This window comes from Scyliorhinus canicula, chromosome 8, assembly GCF_902713615.1.
Source record: "Scyliorhinus canicula chromosome 8, sScyCan1.1, whole genome shotgun sequence".
NCBI classification, from domain to species: domain Eukaryota; kingdom Metazoa; phylum Chordata; class Chondrichthyes; order Carcharhiniformes; family Scyliorhinidae; genus Scyliorhinus; species Scyliorhinus canicula.
In genome coordinates, this window is record NC_052153.1 from 53,345,624 (window position 1) to 53,364,737 (window position 19,114).

Genomic DNA, 19,114 nt, shown 5'->3' on the forward strand with positions numbered 1-19,114 from the left:
ATCATTACTATTCTTTCCAGTTCAGATGTCGAACAGTTCCTTAAAAAGAAGGTAACATTTGGAAAGGAGTTTATTGACTTGCGACAAAATTGAAATTGTTAATCATTTTGGTACTGTCACATTTTGTAGACATTGGGTGCGATCTAATGGGAGAAGCACTAAGTGAGGTAGCGAGCCAGACTCGTCGGGTGCTTCCCGATGGCGATGCGGTGAGACTACGACCGGTATCTAACGCCAATTAGAGCCGGTAATGATGTCCTATGGGCTTCATGGCAGAAATGGCTGTCCCACTAGCTGATTCACCTGGATCCCACCCAGCAGTTCCTCATTAAAGAGGGGGAAGATGATCTTAAACCGCCCCCTCCGACAAACCAGAGACAGCACACGGCCATGCCACCACATAGACCAGCCCCACAATTTGGTGATGATATCCTGATTCCACCGCATCCAGGAAGTCAGTGGCAGCTTTAGTCAGTTCGAGGAACATAACCAAGAGGACCTCGCTTCAGTGTCAGAAGAAACTCAACAACCTCCATCAGGCCGCATTGGTGAGTTGGCATCGGCATCCTCACACTGGTCCCACATGCCACCCCTAGATCTCAACCGCCACTCCCACCCCTCCCAAACAAGCCGGCGGTTGGCACCAAACACCACCAGCCCCCTCCCCCCTGCCAAGCACAAAACTGCCCCTGTGCCCTAGCACACACTGGCACCACTAGCTCATGCCTAGCAGTGGTGCCCATGCCTATCTCCCGCCATAGCCCTCCCCCCCCCCCCCACCCCACCCCACCCCTCCCTTCCCTGTGGTGCATGAAATGTGCGGCTCACAATGCCCTCTCTTCGTCCCAACAAGAGAAGTTGGCTCTATAAGCGGGAGAGGGCCCAGGTGGTCGGCGGGGTGCCGGACCCCCTCAGAGGAACCCGCGAGGGTGACCAAGGACAGAGTGGTCACTGACATAGAGGTTGGCCTGCACTGCAGAGATGAGGATCCACTACCCCCACCCAGATGACCTGTCACAAGTGAGTTTTGCATGTCCCTCTCACTGACAACATGTCCATTCTCCCGTAGCATCTCCATCTGAACGTGCCGGCTATTCCGGGGTTGCTCTCCCCCATCTCCCCCCCCCCGGGGATGTCACCATTGATCGTTACAGCGGTCATCCCCACTTTCCACCAGCATAGTGATACACACCTCGGTGGGCGACATTAATAAACAGGCTTCTGGGGCAAAATCTGGTGAGCACCACACAGTTGCTGATGCACGTCAGGCGGAGGAACATCCAGCAGAGACAGCTGTCAGAGCTCTGCTGGATCCCAGGACCCAGCTGGGTCCCAGTCAGATGTCAAGCCTCTGGACCTCCTGGATCTGAGTATTACTTGGACTTGTTGCTGTCAGTCCTTGCTTCGTTTCGTTATTCTTTGGCAACATGTTTAATATTGTTTCTGTCCGAGGCCTGGAGGGGAGTTCAATTGTATTCTGGATGTGTTCACAACTTCCCCTTAGACGGGCAGCACGGTGGCACAGTGGTTAGCATTGCTGCCTACGGCGCTGAGGACCCGGGTTCGAATCCCGGCCCTGGGTCACTGTCCGTGTGGAGTTTGCACATTCTCCCCGTGACTGCATGGGTTTCACCCCCACAACCCAAAGATGTGCAGGATAGGTAGATTGGCCATTCTAAATTGGCCCATAATTGGAAAAAATAATTGGGTACTCTAAATTTATTTTTTTTAAACTTCCCCTTAGAGCTGGGTTATTTTGTGGGTGAATGTGCAAACTCTGGGACAGCGACCCAGAGCCGGGATCGAACCTGGGACCTCGGCGCCGTAATGCTGCAGTGCTAACCCACTGCGCCACCATGCTGCCCTTATTGGATTGGATTGGATTTGTTTATTGTCACGTGTACCGAGGTACAGTGAAAAGTATTTTTCTGCAAGCAGCTCAACAGATCATTCAGTACATGGCAAGAAAAGGGAATTGAACAGAATTCAAGAAAATACATGAGAATACATAATAGGGCAACACAAGATATACAATGTAACTACATAAGCATTGGCATCGGGTGAAGCAGACAGGGTGTAGTGTTAATGAGGACAGTCCATAAAAGGGTCGTTTAGGAGTCTGGTGACAGTGGGGAAGAAGCTGTTTTTGAGTCTGTTCGTCCGTGTTCTCAGACTTCTGAATCTCCTGCCCGATGGAAGAAGTTGGAAAAGTGAGTAAGCCGGGTGGGAGGGATCCTTGATTATGCTGCCCGCTTTCCCCCCGGCAGCGGGAGGTGTAGATGGAATCAATGGATGGGAGGCAGGTTCGTGTGATGGACTGGGCGGTATTCACGACTCTCTGAAGTTCCTTGCGGTCCTGGGCCGAGCAGTTGCCATACCAGGCTGTGATGCAGCCCGAGAGGATGCTCTCTATAGTGCATCTGTAAAAGTTGGTAAGGGTTAATGTGGACATGCCAAATTTCCTTAGTTTCCTGAGGAAGTAAAGGCGCTGTTGTTTTGTAACCTGTATCCTGCGCTGTATCCTGTAAGTTTTAATAAGATCCCCCTCATCTTTCTAAACTCCAGCGAGTACAGACCCAGAGTCCTCAACCGTTCCTCATACAACAAGCTCTTCATTCCAGGGATCATTCTTGTGAACGTCCTCTACTGTTAAGGGGCTAACACCGGCACCACGTGAAACACAATCGATTCCAATGAGAAACAGTGCCGGATTCGCTGGCTTTGCGATAAATACCAAAGCCGCATATACACAATTCTTCCTCCCACACACCATCCCAGCCAACAAGATGGCAGTGAGGAGAGCAGCCCTGAGATTCACAGACACTGAGCTGGCGACCCTCTTGGATGCGGTGGTGAAGAGGCGGATGATCCTGTACCCCGGCCTGGGAAGGAGGCTGCCAGCCATCACCGTTCATCATGCCTGGGTGCAGATGGTAGAGGCCATGGGCAACACCATCCGTACAGGCCAGCAGTGCTGGAATAAACTGCACAACCTCCTCAGGACAGCTAGTTTGAGTAGGCAGCTGTGTGCCCCTGGCACTAACCCGCCTCCCACACACACGTACCTCTACCCCCTCCAGAGGGCGGCCAAACCCCCACCATGCATCACATTCCCTCTCCCTCCCCCCCCCCCCCCCCCCCACCCCCCCCAGGAGAAGACAGCGCACAACCGCTGGGAGAAGACAGGAGGGGGACCGCTGGACCTCCGACCCCTCACCTTGGCAGAGCAGAGGGCATGGACATGGTTGGTGGCCCAGAGGAGAGGGAGGTCGCCGAAGTGAAGCTTGGCCACGGGTGAGGAAGTGAGACCCCGCTTTGTTGCGGATTCCCTTGACGTGTGTCAACCCCCCCCCCCCCCCAACCACACACCACGATCACGCCAACACCACCCTCACTCCCACACCACCCTCACCACCACACCACCGTCACGCCAACACCACCCTCACCACCACGCCCATCCCCACGACTCCCAGCCCGCGGTCTAATCGTGCATCTTGTCTTTTGTCTTGCAGGACCTGCTGGAGATGGGGTGGGTCCATCTGGTGCCCCCGTGCCCAGCCAGTGACACAGCTGGCACCCCTCCGTGAGCCGGGCCGGACGGTGAGAGCGGCTCGTGCACCAGCCCTCCACCCGAAACTCAGGACACCCTGAGATCAGGTTGGTGGATGACACAGATTTCCTGACACAACTGTCTCCAACACATTCCTCCATCAGAGAAACACTCACCTCAGTTGGGCACTTTAGTGAAGAGGCCCCTGGGACACTCTCTGTTGCGCACCACACAGCTGATCCAGTACAGCAGGTGGAGGTAGGAACACCCGAGGGGGCAGATGGTCGGAGGGCAGGCCGACTCCAGGAACTAGCTGCCGTCCAGACTGGTCTCGGGCATCTGGATCAGGCAGTCCCATCCATAGTGGAGATGCAGTCACAGAGCCAGGGACGACACGAGGGGTTGTCGGCGAGCATCCAGCACCTGCAGGTGCAATTGGAGGGACGACCGCATGCAGTAGCAGGAGGTGGTGCCAAACATGCGTGCCACCCAGGCCAACACCGCACAGATGGTGTTTGCGGTGGAGGCATTGGGGTCGACGGTTTTGGCTATGAACTAGCATATCCAAGGCCTGGGGATCTCTGTGCAGGCATTGGCCGTGGCTCAGGACAGGGTACCGCCTCACAGCCAACCATGTCCCAGAGCCACCTGGAAATCGCAGTGGCGTTCCTGAGCGTGGCCCAATCACAGCAGGCCATGGCTGGGAACGTCAGTGGCATTGCCCAGGTGCTGGCCAATGTGATGCAGACACAGAGGGAGGTGTCCCAGTCCTAGAGGGAGGTGGCGCAGTCACTGGCTGATGTGACACAAAACCAGAAGGTGGTGGCACAGTCGCAGCGTGACAAGGTGCAATCCCAGATGGCGATAGTCCACTCCCTGTGCTCTGCTCCATGGCCATGAGCATGCAGACCCTGGTGGAGACCAAAGCGGGCCTCCAGGACTGGTAGCGCCAAGTGGCGGGTGAGCCTCAGGGGATGGCTCCGCTCGCACCCCTGTCCCATGGAGTAGCTCGGAAGCCATCGGGCGCCCTGAGGGAGGAGGTAGTGATGGGGCCGCAACCGGTGACTCCCGCAGGGGAGGTGCTGGAACACCACAGCACCTCCGACTATGACTACTGCCCCCCCCCCCCCCCCCCCCCCCCCCCCCCCCCCCCCGGTGCATCTGGGCATCTGGTGGGTAGCAGGCAGAACTGAGCGGCACCGCGAGCAGCATTAGGAGCCGTTCAGGCCCGGTCGCCCAGAAGGTGTCCACCAACAGGGGCCCATGTCGCAGGGTGGGAATCACAGCACCTCCACTCCTGATGTACTGTCTGAGGATCCACCTAGATGTAGTGACAACCTGTCTCAGTGCTCTGTCTGATGGGTGTGAGGGGTGAGCTGGTCTGGGCAGGCCAGGGGGATGGGGGAATGGTGGACATTGGGGGGGGGGGAATGGATGGACCCTGTGAGTGGCCTGCGATCTTCCCCGACCATCTCCACCACCACCATCCCAGGAACCGGATGGCACCGTGTGATAGAATGGCCTGCTCGCATGCAGGGATCACCCAGGTGGACCTGGAAAGTGGTACCTAGGCAGGAGTCAGATGTTGTCATACGATGTGGAGCCTCAGAGCTCTTCGCGGAGTGGGTTGTTATCATCCTCCAACCCATGGACCAGACCCGGTGTTACTGCCAACCCAGGGCCCTCCCTCACCCCGTAGTGTGGCAGGTATGTATCACCTAGGGGGTTGGAGACCGGGGGGAGGGGGGAGGGGTTTGGCGTGGATGGGGGCACCCATACGACTGGTGTCACTTTGCAGAACCAGGGGCCAAAGTGGGTGGTCAGTGGGTGCACAGTTAGATGCCCACCGTAATGGCAGTCCATACCTGGACACTGCCTCACTCCGATGGGGGTCACCCCAGCCACTTGGCCTGTTTCCCCCAAACCCCTCCTCCCCCGGCACCCAGCCAATGTTAAGCCGGCAGCCCGAAGTCGCCCCTCTCCGGGTCCTACCTTCTCTCCTTTTCAGCCACCATGCCGGTTTCACGATTTTTTAAAGCATAAATGAACTCGGGAACTCAGCGCATTGGAGGCAGAGAATGCGGAGGGCCTGGAGAATACCGGGTTGGGCCTGCTAATGACATGCAAATGGTGTCTACTGTATGTGCGTTCTGGTACACATTGATGTCGCTGTCGAGGTGATAGAGAATTGTGATTTGTTGTCAAATCGGTGCCCGCTGCGGTTTGGCGCTAGAACAGATTCTCCGCCCAATTGCCTTTCCCGTTTTAGGCGCGGCCAACGGAGAATTTTTAGCCAGTATTCCATGATAACATCAACTGGGATCCTAACAAAAGCCCAAGTCATTTTCCTACTATGCAAGCTTATTGCTGATATAGAGTGCATATCACACATTATATATACGTTGTACATCGCACAAACGTACGGCTGTCTGTGATGCTGGGAACAGGCTGATAAGATACACGGGCCAGGGCCAAGAACAGAAACTGCCAAATGAGGCCCTGGCTGAATTGATACTGACTGTTTGCAAGAGCACTCAAGTTAACAAATAACTGTGATTACCCACTCACGTTTACAAAATAGAACAAGACCATGCAATGAATACATAACGAATTTCCAGACATAGGTGAACAACTCTACAACAGGACAAACAAAATTGGCCAGACTCCATTATGGGCTAATAGCTGGTCAGGCAAAAGTGTTTTAGAGGGCAATGGATCTTGATTGAATCACCTTGGCTGATCAGAAAAATTGTGTTAAACCGTGAACTTGTATGTCCTTTGTTCGTCTTGCAAATAAAGGCATCAGGGTAAGATGTTCAAGTAATTAGCTGGCTGAAGTGTCTGAGGTTTTACAGACAACATATCACTTTCAGCTCTGAAAAGTGCCCAGTCTACCTCAGATTACCCTGGAAGGGCAAGGTATCTCTGAAATGTGACGCTAACTTTCATGCTGCTAATATGCAGTTTCAACATGAGTGGACTCACCGCTAACTAGATGCTGCCATCCAGCCATAAAGACGTTCTGCCCATTACACAAATGAGTAATGTGATATATGAATTTCAGTGTCAGTGCGATTCTGGGTATGGAGGCCACATATCCCAAAGACTGGCAGATTGTATCAAACAGCAAGCCCCTTCCTCTATTCACAACTGGCAAGGTCCAGACCATACCCAATCAGCTCAACCCTGCAAAACCCAAATCACAGTGTCAACATTAGATGTGATTTGGTGATTGGATGATATTTGCTAAATAATCCTCAGCGTGCTAAGAACTGCACTGATAGGGCAGCACGGTGTCACAGTGGTTAGTACTGCGGCCTCACAGCGCTGAGGTCCCAGGTTCGATCCCGGCTCTGGGTCACTGTCCGTGGGGAGTTTGCTCAATCTGCCCGTGTTTGCGTGGGTTTCACCCCCACAACCCAAAAATGTGCAAGCTAGGTGGATTGGCCACGCTAAATTGCCCCTTAATTGGAAAAAATAAATTGAGTACTCTAATTTTTTTTTAAAATAACTACACTGACAACCAATTTAAGGTTGCCAGTCAGGTTCACAGTGGGGCACATTTGCATGCACTGGAAGCTACAAATATTAATACACAAGGCCTTGCACTTTGCAGACAGAAAGAACAGGTACACAAATTGTGCCTGTTTCAGCTAAACAAAATAAGTGACAGCCATTCACTGGTTCATTCCTCAGGGCAATGCCTTGACCAATCAGTGTCAAGCTGCCTGGTTTAAATTTCAAACAATGCTTGGCAGCTGTTATTCACCATTAATTGGTGCATTCTCCGTGGTTACACCACTTCCAATTAGAGTCCACTTGCCACAACCAGCACTTTCTTCTCAAACAGTATAAATTTGTTGATTTCCCTTACATTGTATTCTTACAAATGAGTGTGAGACAAAAAGCTTTGACAAAAAAAATCCATTTTTTCCAGCAATATATATATTGGTTTGAATGTGCTGACCCCGCATCATCATCTCCTCCTGGCAGTACATTTTAAGGCTAGACTATTTTGATCTCAGTTTTCTTGGTGAGTGATGAGGGTGTTTGCACAGGGGCAAACCGTGCACCCCATAAGGGTATTTGCGCAAGCACAGATAGCAGGGATTCTCGTTGCCATGCGTGCGGGTTGCAGCGGGATGATTGGGCGGTGAGGACATGGCGTCCAGCCGTCTGGCAAACAGGGATCAGCATTCGACTTACTCCAATGACTAGTGACACTTCTGATATGCCAATAAAGTTAGAAAACCCTTACAAAGAGCCACCCAAGAGATGCATACTGTGTGGTATTTCAGTGGACTACAGGAACACACAGCTTTTGTCCCAGTTTATATCTCCATATATAGGTCACATTTTTGGGAGACACATAACAGGCTTGTGTGGAAAAAGACAAAGAGTAATTTCCAAGGCAATCAAAAGATCCCAGAAAATGGGATTTATGTCAGTCACATTGAAAGACCCTGCTTTCCTAAAGGATCCAAACATTTGCGATTTCAAACTTAGAGAACAAACTTCGACATGTGATTATTTATGGAACAATGCTGTGGAGTTTCTCAATTATATCCCAAGAATCAATAAAGTGGATTAAATGCTTAAAATTTTTAAAAAAGTTTTCTTGGTGCGTTTTACCAGGGCGCCCACAATTGCCTGGGTCCTTGGGTACAGGCTCTGTAGGGCTACTACTAAGGCCTGATGACTGAGTATATCGTTGATGAAAAATCTATCCATAGTGCAGACCCCTCTAATCAGACTCAAGCCAGGAGCTCCATGAAACCTTCAAACATTGAACCTTTAAATAGTGGGTGGAGAAGACGGAGCAACGGCTCAGGGGAAGTATTAATTCTGGAACAGATTCCACGGAGACAGTGTTAAAAGACATGGGCTAACACTACCATGCTCTTGATATCTAATAACATACCAGCAAAGCTCATTCAATGACCATCCCCTAATTTGTTGGGAGAAGTTGGGGAGGGAAAATCTGACTGGCAGTTGTTAATAATAGATACACCGGTATCCATAGCTTCCAAACTGTGGGGAGAGTAGGTGAAGAATGTGGCAAAGTATTGGAAATACTTCCCACTCGGAACCGAAAGCACAGAAATGTCACAACAAAATTTGCACTTCTTCACATGTGCTCCGTGAACTGCTTTTTCCTCACTATTTCAGAAGGGAATGGTATAGGACACTTGCTGTGCCTATACCCATCCCATTGAACAATCAGGCGACAGAAATAAATAATTTGCTGTGTTTCATATCTTAAAACAGCACGGGGCAGCACGTGGGCAGCACGGTAGCATGGTGGTTAGCATAAATGCTTCACAGCTCCAGGGTCCCAGGTTCGATTCCCGGCTGTGTCACTGTCTGTGCGGAGTCTGCACGTCCTCCCCGTGTGTGCGTGGGTTTCCTACGGGTGCTCCGGTTTCCTCCCACAGTCCAAAGATGTGCGGGTTAGGTGGATTGGCCATGCTAAATTGCCCGTAGTGTCCTAAAAAATAAGGTTAAGGGGGGGGGGTTGTTGGGTTACGGGTATAGGGTAGATACGTGGGTTTGAGTAGGGTGATCATGGCTCGGCACAACATCGAGGGCCGAAGGGCCTGTTCTGTGCTGTACTGTTCTATGTTCTATGTTCTAAAACAAGTTATTTTAAGAGAACCTACTTAAAATGGTTTCCGCAGTGGTATGCGGGAAGAAGGGTTCTTAAAATCACAATCAATTACGGAATTATATACTGTTATTAATAACTGTTCGTGTATGATGGAGGAAATACACAGCAGGCTGTCTTTTATCCTCAGCAAGTTTATTGTGCTTCAAACCCGACAAGAGGTACAAACTCCATACAAGATCCTGTTATGGGTCAGGGTTTAGAGAACCCCAAAGTGTATCATGGAGTTCACCTGATCCACAACTTTTAATAGATTGTGGTATGGGGAGCACATGGTCCACTCTACAAGTGCGGTACTTCAGAAATTGATGAGTATTTTTAAAAACAAAACAATGTTTATTCTATGAACGCAAGTTAATCATTTTTTAAAACAGTGAACATCTAAGCAACCATTAATTCAAATGCAACCCCAAAGACTATAATCCTAAGTAACCCTGTAAGCTGTCATTTTAACATCCAAAAGACTTAACAAACCTTTGAAAACATTTGAAATTTTCCATTTCTTCTCACCCTCCTGGATTTATTTTTTAATCTGAGGAACACTCTCCCATCAGATCACTTTTACCACTTGAGTATTTCTCATTTCCCCAGTTTCTATCCCTCACAGGCTGAAACTGATGTCAGAAAACAACCTTTTATTTATGAACTAATTCATAATCATCTGCCATTTCTGCTGCTAATCTTACAGTTTTAACCCTCTGTTCTTCCACATGACTTCTCACTACATCAGGAATTGAATTTTTAAACTCCTCCAAAAGTATAATTTCTCTGAGAGCTTCATACGTTTGGTCTATTTTCAAAGCCCTTATTCACCTATCAAAATTACTCTGTTTGAGCCTTTCAAACTCCATGTATGTTTAACCAAATTCTTTCCTTCATATGCACCTAAGATGGATTTTTTCACCTCCTCATACGTCTCAGATACCTCCTCCGGTAGTGATGCAAACACTTCACTAGCCCTACCTACCAGCTTTGTTTGAATCAGTAATACCCACATGTCCTGTGGCCATTTCATTTGTTTAGCTACCTTCTCAAATGAAATGAAAAAGGCTTCTACCTCCTTCTCGTCAAACCTTGGCAATGCTTGGACATATTTAAATAGATTCCCACCAAGCCTTTGAATTTGACGCTCTTTCTCACTATCCTCATCACTATCATCCAACTGTACGTTTCCCTATACGTCTGCCACTTTTAACTGACTGTTATGTTTCATAGCCATTTTCAGGGGCAGCACGGTGGCGCAGTGGGTTAGCACTGTGGCCTCACGGCGCTGAGGTCCCAGGTTCGATCCCGGCTCTGGGTCACTGTCCGTGTGGAGTTTGCACGTTCTCCCCGTGTTTGCGTGGGTTTCGCCCCCACAACCCAAAAACGTGCAAGCTAGGTGGATTGGCCACTCTAAATTGCCCCTTAATTGGAAAAATGATTGGGTACATTAAATTTATTTTAAAAAAAAAGAAAAAAAAAAAAGAAAAAAAAAGAAAAAAAAAGAAATGTTTCATAGCCATTTTCTGAAGTTCAAACTCTCTCTCCTTTTCCCTTTCTTCTCTATCTCTTTCTTTTTGTTCTGCTAGGGATACTCTTTCTTTGTTTCTTTCTTCTCTCTCCTTCCCCCCCCCCCCCCCGATTTGTATCTCCCGCTCTCTTTCTTTTTCTCTCATTGCTTATTCAAGCTGCTTTAATTCTTTTTCATGTTCAAGTTGCTTAATCTGCAACTGGATCTTTGCCATTTCCAATGAGTCAGACTGTATCTCAGGCAACTTTAAATGCTTAGCCACTGCCATAATTACCTCAGCTTTTCGCATTTTGTCAGGTAATGTTAACTGCAATGTTTTTGCCAAATCTAAAAGTCTGCTTTTAGTGTCTGTCCGTAAGGTACTGCGTGTGACTGTCTCCACCCCCAAAAACACCTGAGCCTCTGAAAGAGCCATTGCCCACAACACACTCCCCACTTAAACTAGAATACCACACCTGAAAAGCAACCACAATATGCTCACCCCTCACTATCTTTAAGTTCACTAAGCCAATCCAATAGATAGACTTTTATCCCCCTCAAGCCCCTAATTGTTATGGGCCAGGGTTTAGAGAACCCCAAAGTGTATCATGTAGTTCACCTGACCCACAACTTTTAATAGATTGTGGTATGGGGAACACATGGTCCACTCTACAGGTGCGGTACTTCAGAAATTGACAAGTATTTTTTGAAACAAAACAATGTTTATTCTATGAATGCAAGTTAACCTTTTTAAAAACAAACAGGGAACATCTAAGCAACCATTAATTCAAATACAACCCCAAAGGCTACAACCCAAAGACTAAGGGCAGCACGGTAGCATGGTGGTTAGCACTGTTGCTTCACAGTTCTAGGGTCCCAGGTTAAATTCCCAGTTTGGGTCACAGGTACGGAGTCTGCATGTTCTCCCCGTGTCTGCGTGGGTTTCCTCCGGGTGCTCTGGTTTCCTCCCGCAGTCTAAAGATGTGCGGGTTAGGTGGATTGGCCATGCTAAGTTGCCCTTCGTGTCCAAAAAGGTTAAGTGGGGGTTACTGGGATAGGGTGGATACGTGGGCTTGAGTAGGGTGCTCTTTGTAAGGGCTGGTGCAGACTCGATGGGCCGAATGGCCTCCTTCTGCACTGTAAATTCTATAATTCCATGAACCCTAAGTAACCTTGAAAGCTGTCCTTTTAATATCAAAAAGATTTAACAAACCTTCAAACAGGAGCACATTAGGTTTACATTCAATACTGAGACCTTTTACAATTCTGGGTTCACCAAATGATCCATGGGTAGTCTTTGGATGGCAGAGATCAACCGTACAGCTCTTCGTTTAAACTTCAGATGCAGCTCATTGAAAAACACAGACATACCCAAGCTTTTTCTCAAACTGAAACTAAAAAGCAGAAGTAGAGCTCAGCTCCACCCACACTCTGACATCACTCCAGTAACATGACCAGCACTATTTCTTAAAGGTACATTTCTTAAATGTACTCTCACATGACAATCCCCACAGTAACTGTTCCAGCTGTGGCCACTCATACTCTTTTGGGGTTTGAGCCTTATACTGTTTCCTGTCTTTCATAAGGCAATTAGCTTAGCAATGTAATTGCCACAGCTGATACATTGACATGTTAACGTATACCATGGGAAAACCAAGTCACAAGCATACCCACGGGCTAGAAATTAATAACATATAGCACTGGGCTATTAATCAGCAACCTCGGCCTGGATGGTGAATGAAGAATAATGGCGAGGCTAGCAACATAGTTATCATGGAACAAATTGAGCAGCAACACACTGGCCCCAGAAAATGCAGAAGTACAGAAGGTGCAGTTGCAGACCTCCTCCAAAGGCTGCACTCTAACAGTATCTTGTTGGTAGATTCAAAACTGATATACACCTAAGGACGTGCAGTTGTTGTACTTACCCAGTGGTTACTTACTAATACAGCAGCCAGAGTTAGCAGTGGCACATATGGATGCAAGTGTATTTTTTTTAATAGAATGGTAAGTCACAATTACTGCCAAACAAAAACTCCCAGCCACCGAAAATTGAATTTTATATGTGTGGAGTTTCATTCCGTCAGTATTTCTTTGCATTTAAAAAAAATCTCCCTCTCAATCCCAATTTCCCTGTCCCCTGCCATTTCACTTTCTGTACACCAATTAAGTCTAATTTTTACTTTCTGGTTTGGGCTCTAGGTGCCTCAGTGATGATTCTTCAATCTGATTGGTTGAAGACCATGCTGTTTGTTCTCTCAGTTCACGGCACAGATCGCCTGTGGAAATGCCGTATCAAATGACAATAAGTTGCTGACAAAAAAATCCTGCAAAAGGTTTGTGGGCAGCTGTCAGTGTAGCAAGCCGCAAGATTCATTATTTTGCTGCTGACTGCAGGATCTGGGTCATTATTTGATTAGAATACCTCCAGTACAAGTACCTTTTAATAAACACCACAGCAGTCCATGGACATGCTTTTGTGAACGTGTTATGGAGTTGGTTGTCCATTATTTGAATAATGTGCCTTCTGTCCTGAAGATTCTTTAAGTGTACACATTAGCTTTAAGTCTGATGTGGGCAACACAGTAGCTCGGTGAATAAAATGCCTACATAATTATGAAAATGACTATAACCAGTGGGGATTGACCAGCTCCTTACTCCCCTATCAGCAAATAACAACATTCAAAAGAACTCTGTTCAACTCTCTAATATACTGGTTCAACGTTTCTATGTTATCTGGACTGATTTCAACTACCCACTATTATTATTTGCTTCTATAAATGACAAACTGATTACATCTGTTTGTGAGCTTCACGATTTACAAATGTCTCTGATATTATTTGGCCACTAAAGCAGTGTATGATGCTGGCATAGTGAGTGGTGCTATTACATAGGGGCTGGTTTAGCTCACTGAGCTAAATCGCTGGCTTTTAAAGCAGACCAAGCAGGCCAGCAGCACAGTTCGATTCCCGTACCAGCCTCCCCGGACAGGCGCCGGAATGTGGCGACTAGGGGCTTTTCACACTAACTTCATTGAAGCCTACTCGTGACAATAAGCGATTTTCATTTTTTTCATTTTTCAATAGAATACTGTAGTTCAGCTTCAATCAACGGGGGTGGAGCTATCTAGTACAAGCAACTGCTGGCTTTTGGGACTGAAAAATACTACTAGCTTTGGTGGATTATTTTGGTTATCGCTCCCTCATGTTCCAGCACAGCCCTTTACAATTCACTTTTGCCACTGCTGTGCAGACACCACAAAAGCTTCTCATTAACTTCAATTGCAGCAGGTCTGAACCTGGAGCAAGACACTCACTGAGCTTCTCATCAATGGTCTTAACAAGACCTAGATGGATAAATATGATCATTCGTTCACCTGCCTCAGCCATTCATTTCTGAGTGAGTATAGTCCATAGAATAATGCAAAATGAGGATAAATAGTCTGTTGGTGCTGTCTACCAACATCATCTTTGATTCTCCTACTTGTTCATTAGAATCACTAGAGAGGAAAATACGACTCAAAATCTGCCATATACATGCACCTGATAAGATACACTCCAGAAAATGAGTAGAAAGATAGACCAAAACTCCGATTAGTATTTTTGCAGAATTAGACTCAAAGTTGATGACACACATGATCCACATTATTTAAGTGAAAAGAAAGATATTTAAGCTGACAATTGCAGAACAATTATCCCAATATCTGTTGAGGGGAAAGAAGGGGACAATAACATTGAAACTGTGCATCAATATTGTCCTGGAAGAAATTGATCATGGCATTCAAATTACTTAAAAACTTAGATGACGCAAGTAAATTAGTAGTAAGGGCTATATTTTGCATTTAAGACTCATAAGGAGCAATGTTCTCTGATTTCCTAGCTGATTAGCTTGTTTTTTTAGTTACAAAAGAGGTCAAAATTAAAATATTTCAGTCTGGATGGGGCAAACAGCTGATGCAGAAGTTCTGGAATAATCTGTTCTGGACAGAGAAATACATATATTTAGATATGCATGTGAACGTATTCCCCTGGTTACAAATTACTTTGTAGGTACAGATGTGTAAGGCTGTACATACATCAGGGTCCAGTTCTTCCAGCTCATCTTCCAACTGTTGGATCTCCTCTTCTGATAATTTCCGGAGGAGGTCATCCTCATCAACATCCCGATACTTTTCCAACTCCTTTTTGAATTGTGTAGACATTTTTAATTAATCTTTGGTATACCTCCTTTGCAAATTCTGCAGCACACCTGCAAATCCAAATAAACAGAAGGATCACAATAGTGAAGACACCACTTCAAATTGGTATTTCTTTAAAAATGCATTTAAGGATATGTTTCTATGTTAGCATAGTTATATATACTTTTTTACTGGAGTATCAACATCCATAATCCTATCATCTACACTTTAGTTCTTCATTTGTAATCAAGCACATCAGTGAGGTTAACAATAGCATTTTAGCATCATCCTTTTGCGTTTCGCAGTCAGAACCAAGATTCATTGAAAATCTGATAAACTTTGGAGCAATTATTTCTGGAACAGATTATCTCACAGCCAGTGTGCCAATTAATTAGACTGTATTCTGCACCCTTTGGCTTGAAGGTGTCTCTCTGTAACTTGTTGTAAGTTTGGGCTGATAACAGTGCAGAGACGACAACAGGGCATCTGTGACCAACAGTTTAGCCTCTTAACTAATGAGTTTATTAAGGATTGCGAGAGAAATGGGATGACAGGGTTATAAATCAAATACAGAAAGAGAAATAAAGAGAAGAAAATAAAGATTGGATTGAGAGAGAGAGAGAGAGAGAGAGAGAGAGAGAGAGAGAGAAAGAAGAGATAGAATGGGAAAGAAATGTAATGACATTTTTAACTTTTCCAAGAAGAATTTACGACATTGAAATCATTAAAATTGTTTCTATCCTGGGTCAGAGAGGTGCACTGGCATTGCATTAACAAAAATAATATTGCTAAAAAAGCCTGTGCTATCAATTACTAAACTTAAATTTCTCTGGCAATTTCAATTGACAATTAATGTGCAAATGCAGCAAGTTCTTAGAAATAATGTAGAGGTTCAGGGCAAGAAAGCAAACTGCAGAATGACGCAAAGCATGTTCTGGAGATTTGCAACTCTTGGATTGGACTAGATTTGTTTATTGTCACGTATACCGAGATACAGTGAAAAGTATTGTTCTGCGTACAATCCAGACAGATCATTCCATCCATGAAAAAACCCCATAAATAAATAACGTTAATACATAGACACAGACATTGGGTGAAGCATACAGGAGTGCAGTACTACTCAGCAGAGAAGATGTGCAAAGAGATCAGTTCAGTCCATAAGAGGGTCATTCAGGAGTCTGGTAACAGCAGGGGAGAATCTGTTAGTGCGTGTTCACAACTTTTGCATCTCCTATCCAATGGAAGAAGTTGGAAGAGTGAATAAGCCGGGTGGGTGGGGTCTTTGATTATGCTGCCGCTTTCCAAAGCAGCGGGAGGTGTAGACAAAGTCAATGGATGTGAGGCAGGTTTGCATGATGGACTGGGCTGTGTTCACGACTCTCTGAAGCTTCCTATGGTCTTGGGCCAAGCAGTTGCTATACTAGACTGTGATGCTGCCAGATAGGATGGTTTCTGTGGTGCATCTGTGGTAAAAGTCAATATGGACATGCCGAATTTCCTTAGTTTCCTGAGAAAGTATAGGTCTGTTGTGCTTTCTTGGTCATAGCGTCGACATGGGTGGACCAGGACAGATTGTTAGAATTTGAAGCTGCCAACCATCTCCACATCAGCACCATTGATGCAGACAGGGGTGTGTATGATACTTCCTTTCCTGAAGTCAATGACCAGCTCTTTAGTTTTGCTGACACTGAGGGAGAGATTGTTGTTGTTACACCACTCCACTAGGTTCTCTAACTCCCTCCTGTATTCCGACTCATCGTTGTTCGAGATCCAATCCACTACGACTATGTCATCAGCAAACTTGTAGATAAGAGGTGGAGCAAAATTTTGCAACAGTGGTGTGTGTATAGGGAGCATAGTAGGGGGCTAAGTACGCAGCCTTGCGGGGCCCGGGTATGGAGGACTATCGTGGAGGAGGTGTTGTTTATCCTTACTGATTGTGGTCTATGGGTCATAAAGTTGCAGTGGGAGGAGCCAAGTCCTAAGTTTTGGAGCTTTGATACGAGTTTGGCTAGGATTATGGTGTTGATGGCGGAGCTGCAGTCAATGAATAGGAATCTGACGTAGAAGTCCTTGTTGTCGAAATGTTCCAGGGATGAGTGTAGGGCCAGAGAGATGGCGTCTGCTGTGGACCAGTTGTGGTGGTGTGCAAATTGCGGTGGATCTAGGCATTCTGGGAGTATGGAGTTGATGTGCCTCATGACCAATCTCTCGAAGCACTTCATAATGATGATGTCAAGGCCACTGGATAATAATCGTTGAGGCAAGTTGCTTCTTTGGCACTGGTGGTGATCATCTTGAAGCAGGTGGGGACCTCGGAACGGAATAAGGAGGTTGAAGATGTCCGCGAACACATCTGCCAGCTGGTACACGCAATTTTTGAGTCCCACAACCTGGGACCCCGTCAGGACCCATCACTTTCCAAGGGTTCACTTTCAAGAAGGTCGATCTGCCTTCGGAAGTTGTGACGGTAGATTTGAGTGTGTCCGAGGCTGCTGGGGCAGTGGACAACGGTTTGATGGTTTCCTGTTTGAACCAAGCATAGAATGCATTAAGTTCATCAGAAAGGGGGGCACTGCTGCCGGAGTTTCTACTCGCCTTCGCTTTGTAGCCCGTTATGTTGTTTAAGCCTTGTCACAACCGACGAGAGTCCGTGACGTTTGTCTGTGACTCTAGCTTGGTCAGATATTGTCTCTTGGCATCCCTAATGACTTTGTGGACGTCGTACCTGGATTTCTTGCATAGGTCAGTGTCACCTGACTTGAACGCCTCAGACCTGGCCTTCAGTAGGGAGTGGATCTTCCGATTAAGCCATGATTTCCGGTTGGGGAATGCCCGTACTACCTTCTTTGGCACGCAGTCTTCAACGCATTTGCTAATAAAGCCTGTGACAGTGGTGGCATACCTGTTTAGGTTGGTCGCCGAGTTCTTAATATGAACCAGTCCACTGATTCCAAGCAGTCAAGTAGGAGATCTTCTGTTACCTCGGACCAGCACTGCACGACCTTCTTAAGCGGAATGGTAATGCTGGGAGAAGTTTTATGGTCCGATTTTCCAAAGTGCTGTCGGGGGATGGATCGGGAGGTGCCCTTGATTTTTTGTGCAGCAGTGATCGAGAGTGTTTTTTAAATAAATTTAATGTACCTAATTCATTTTTTCCAATTAAGGGACAATTTAGCATGACCAATCCGCATACTCTGCATGTCTTTGAGTTGTGAAGGTGAAACACACGCAAACACGGGGAGAATGTGCAAACTCCACACGAACAGTGGCCCAGAGCTGGAATCGAACCTGGGACCTCGGCGCCGTGAGGCTGCAGGGCTAACCCACTGTGCCCTGTGATCGAGAGTGTTAACGCCCCTGGTGGGACAGGAAATATGTTAGTGGAATTTTGGCAGTACACTCGAGGATGGCCTGTAGAAGTCCCCAGCCACAATGAACAAGGCTTCCGGGTGTTCTGTTTCATTGGTATTTATAACTGTACAATTTGTCAAGCACCTTCTTCATTTCTGCCTGAAGTGGGATGTAGACAGCTGTGATAATGGCTTAAGTGAACTCCCGTGGAAGGTAGTATGGGCGGTACTTCATAGTCAGGTATTCCAGGTCCAGGGAGCAGGAGGTCGCCAATGTTGCCACGTGTGAGCACCAGGAGGAGTTGTTGAGGAGGCAAACTCCTCCACCGTTTGCTTTGCCTGATGACGCCATGCGGTCCAACAGCGACCACGACACCACATCACCCTGCCATGGCAATCTCTACAAGATGTGCCAGATCATCGACATGGGTACCACCATTACACATGAGAACACCACCCACCAGGTATGTGGTACATTCTAGTGCGACTCGGCCAATGTTGTCAACCTCATATGCTGCAGGAAAGGATGTCCCGAAGCGTGGTACATTGACAAGACCATGCAGATGCTACGACAACGGATTAACGGAAATCGCACGACAATCGCCAGGCAGGAATATTCCCTTCCAGTCGGGGAACAGTTCAGCAGTCAAGGGCATTCAGCCTCTGATCTCTGGATAAGCGTTCTCCAAGGCAGCCTTCAGGATGCATGGCAATGCAGACTCGCCGAACAGAAATTTATAGCCAAGTTCCACACACGAGTACGGCCTCAACCAGGACCTTGGATTCATGTCGCATTTCATTCACCCCCCACCATCTGGCCTGGGCTTGTGATATCCTACCAACTGTCCTGGCCTGAGACAATTCACACCTTCCTAAC

At 47.1% G+C, this 19,114-nt stretch overlaps 2 protein-coding genes across 6 annotated transcripts in view; one reads left to right on the forward strand and one right to left on the reverse strand.

Moving 5' to 3' along the window:
• tmod1 (tropomodulin 1) overlaps positions 1-19,114 on the reverse strand; it is a 142,776-nt gene that overhangs the window by 104,329 nt on the left and 19,333 nt on the right. For all 5 annotated transcript variants that reach the window (XM_038804588.1, XM_038804592.1, XM_038804587.1 and 2 more), the window contains exon 2: positions 14,783-14,955. In XM_038804588.1, coding sequence (XP_038660516.1) covers positions 14,783-14,908 — 126 coding nt within the window. In that variant the 5' untranslated portion in view covers positions 14,909-14,955. The remainder of the gene's footprint in view (positions 1-14,782; positions 14,956-19,114) is intronic.
• On the forward strand, positions 7,761-8,141 carry LOC119970533 (28S ribosomal protein S18c, mitochondrial-like). The gene has a single exon (XM_038805320.1). It carries the CDS (start codon positions 7,761-7,763, stop codon positions 8,139-8,141), a length of 381 nt encoding a protein of 126 aa, XP_038661248.1.

What these genes read in the sequence shown, in the direction of transcription:
- LOC119970533 (XM_038805320.1), top strand. Translation starts at nt 7,761, where the DNA reads ATGACTAGTGACACTTCTGATATGCCAATAAAGTTAGAAAACCCTTAC.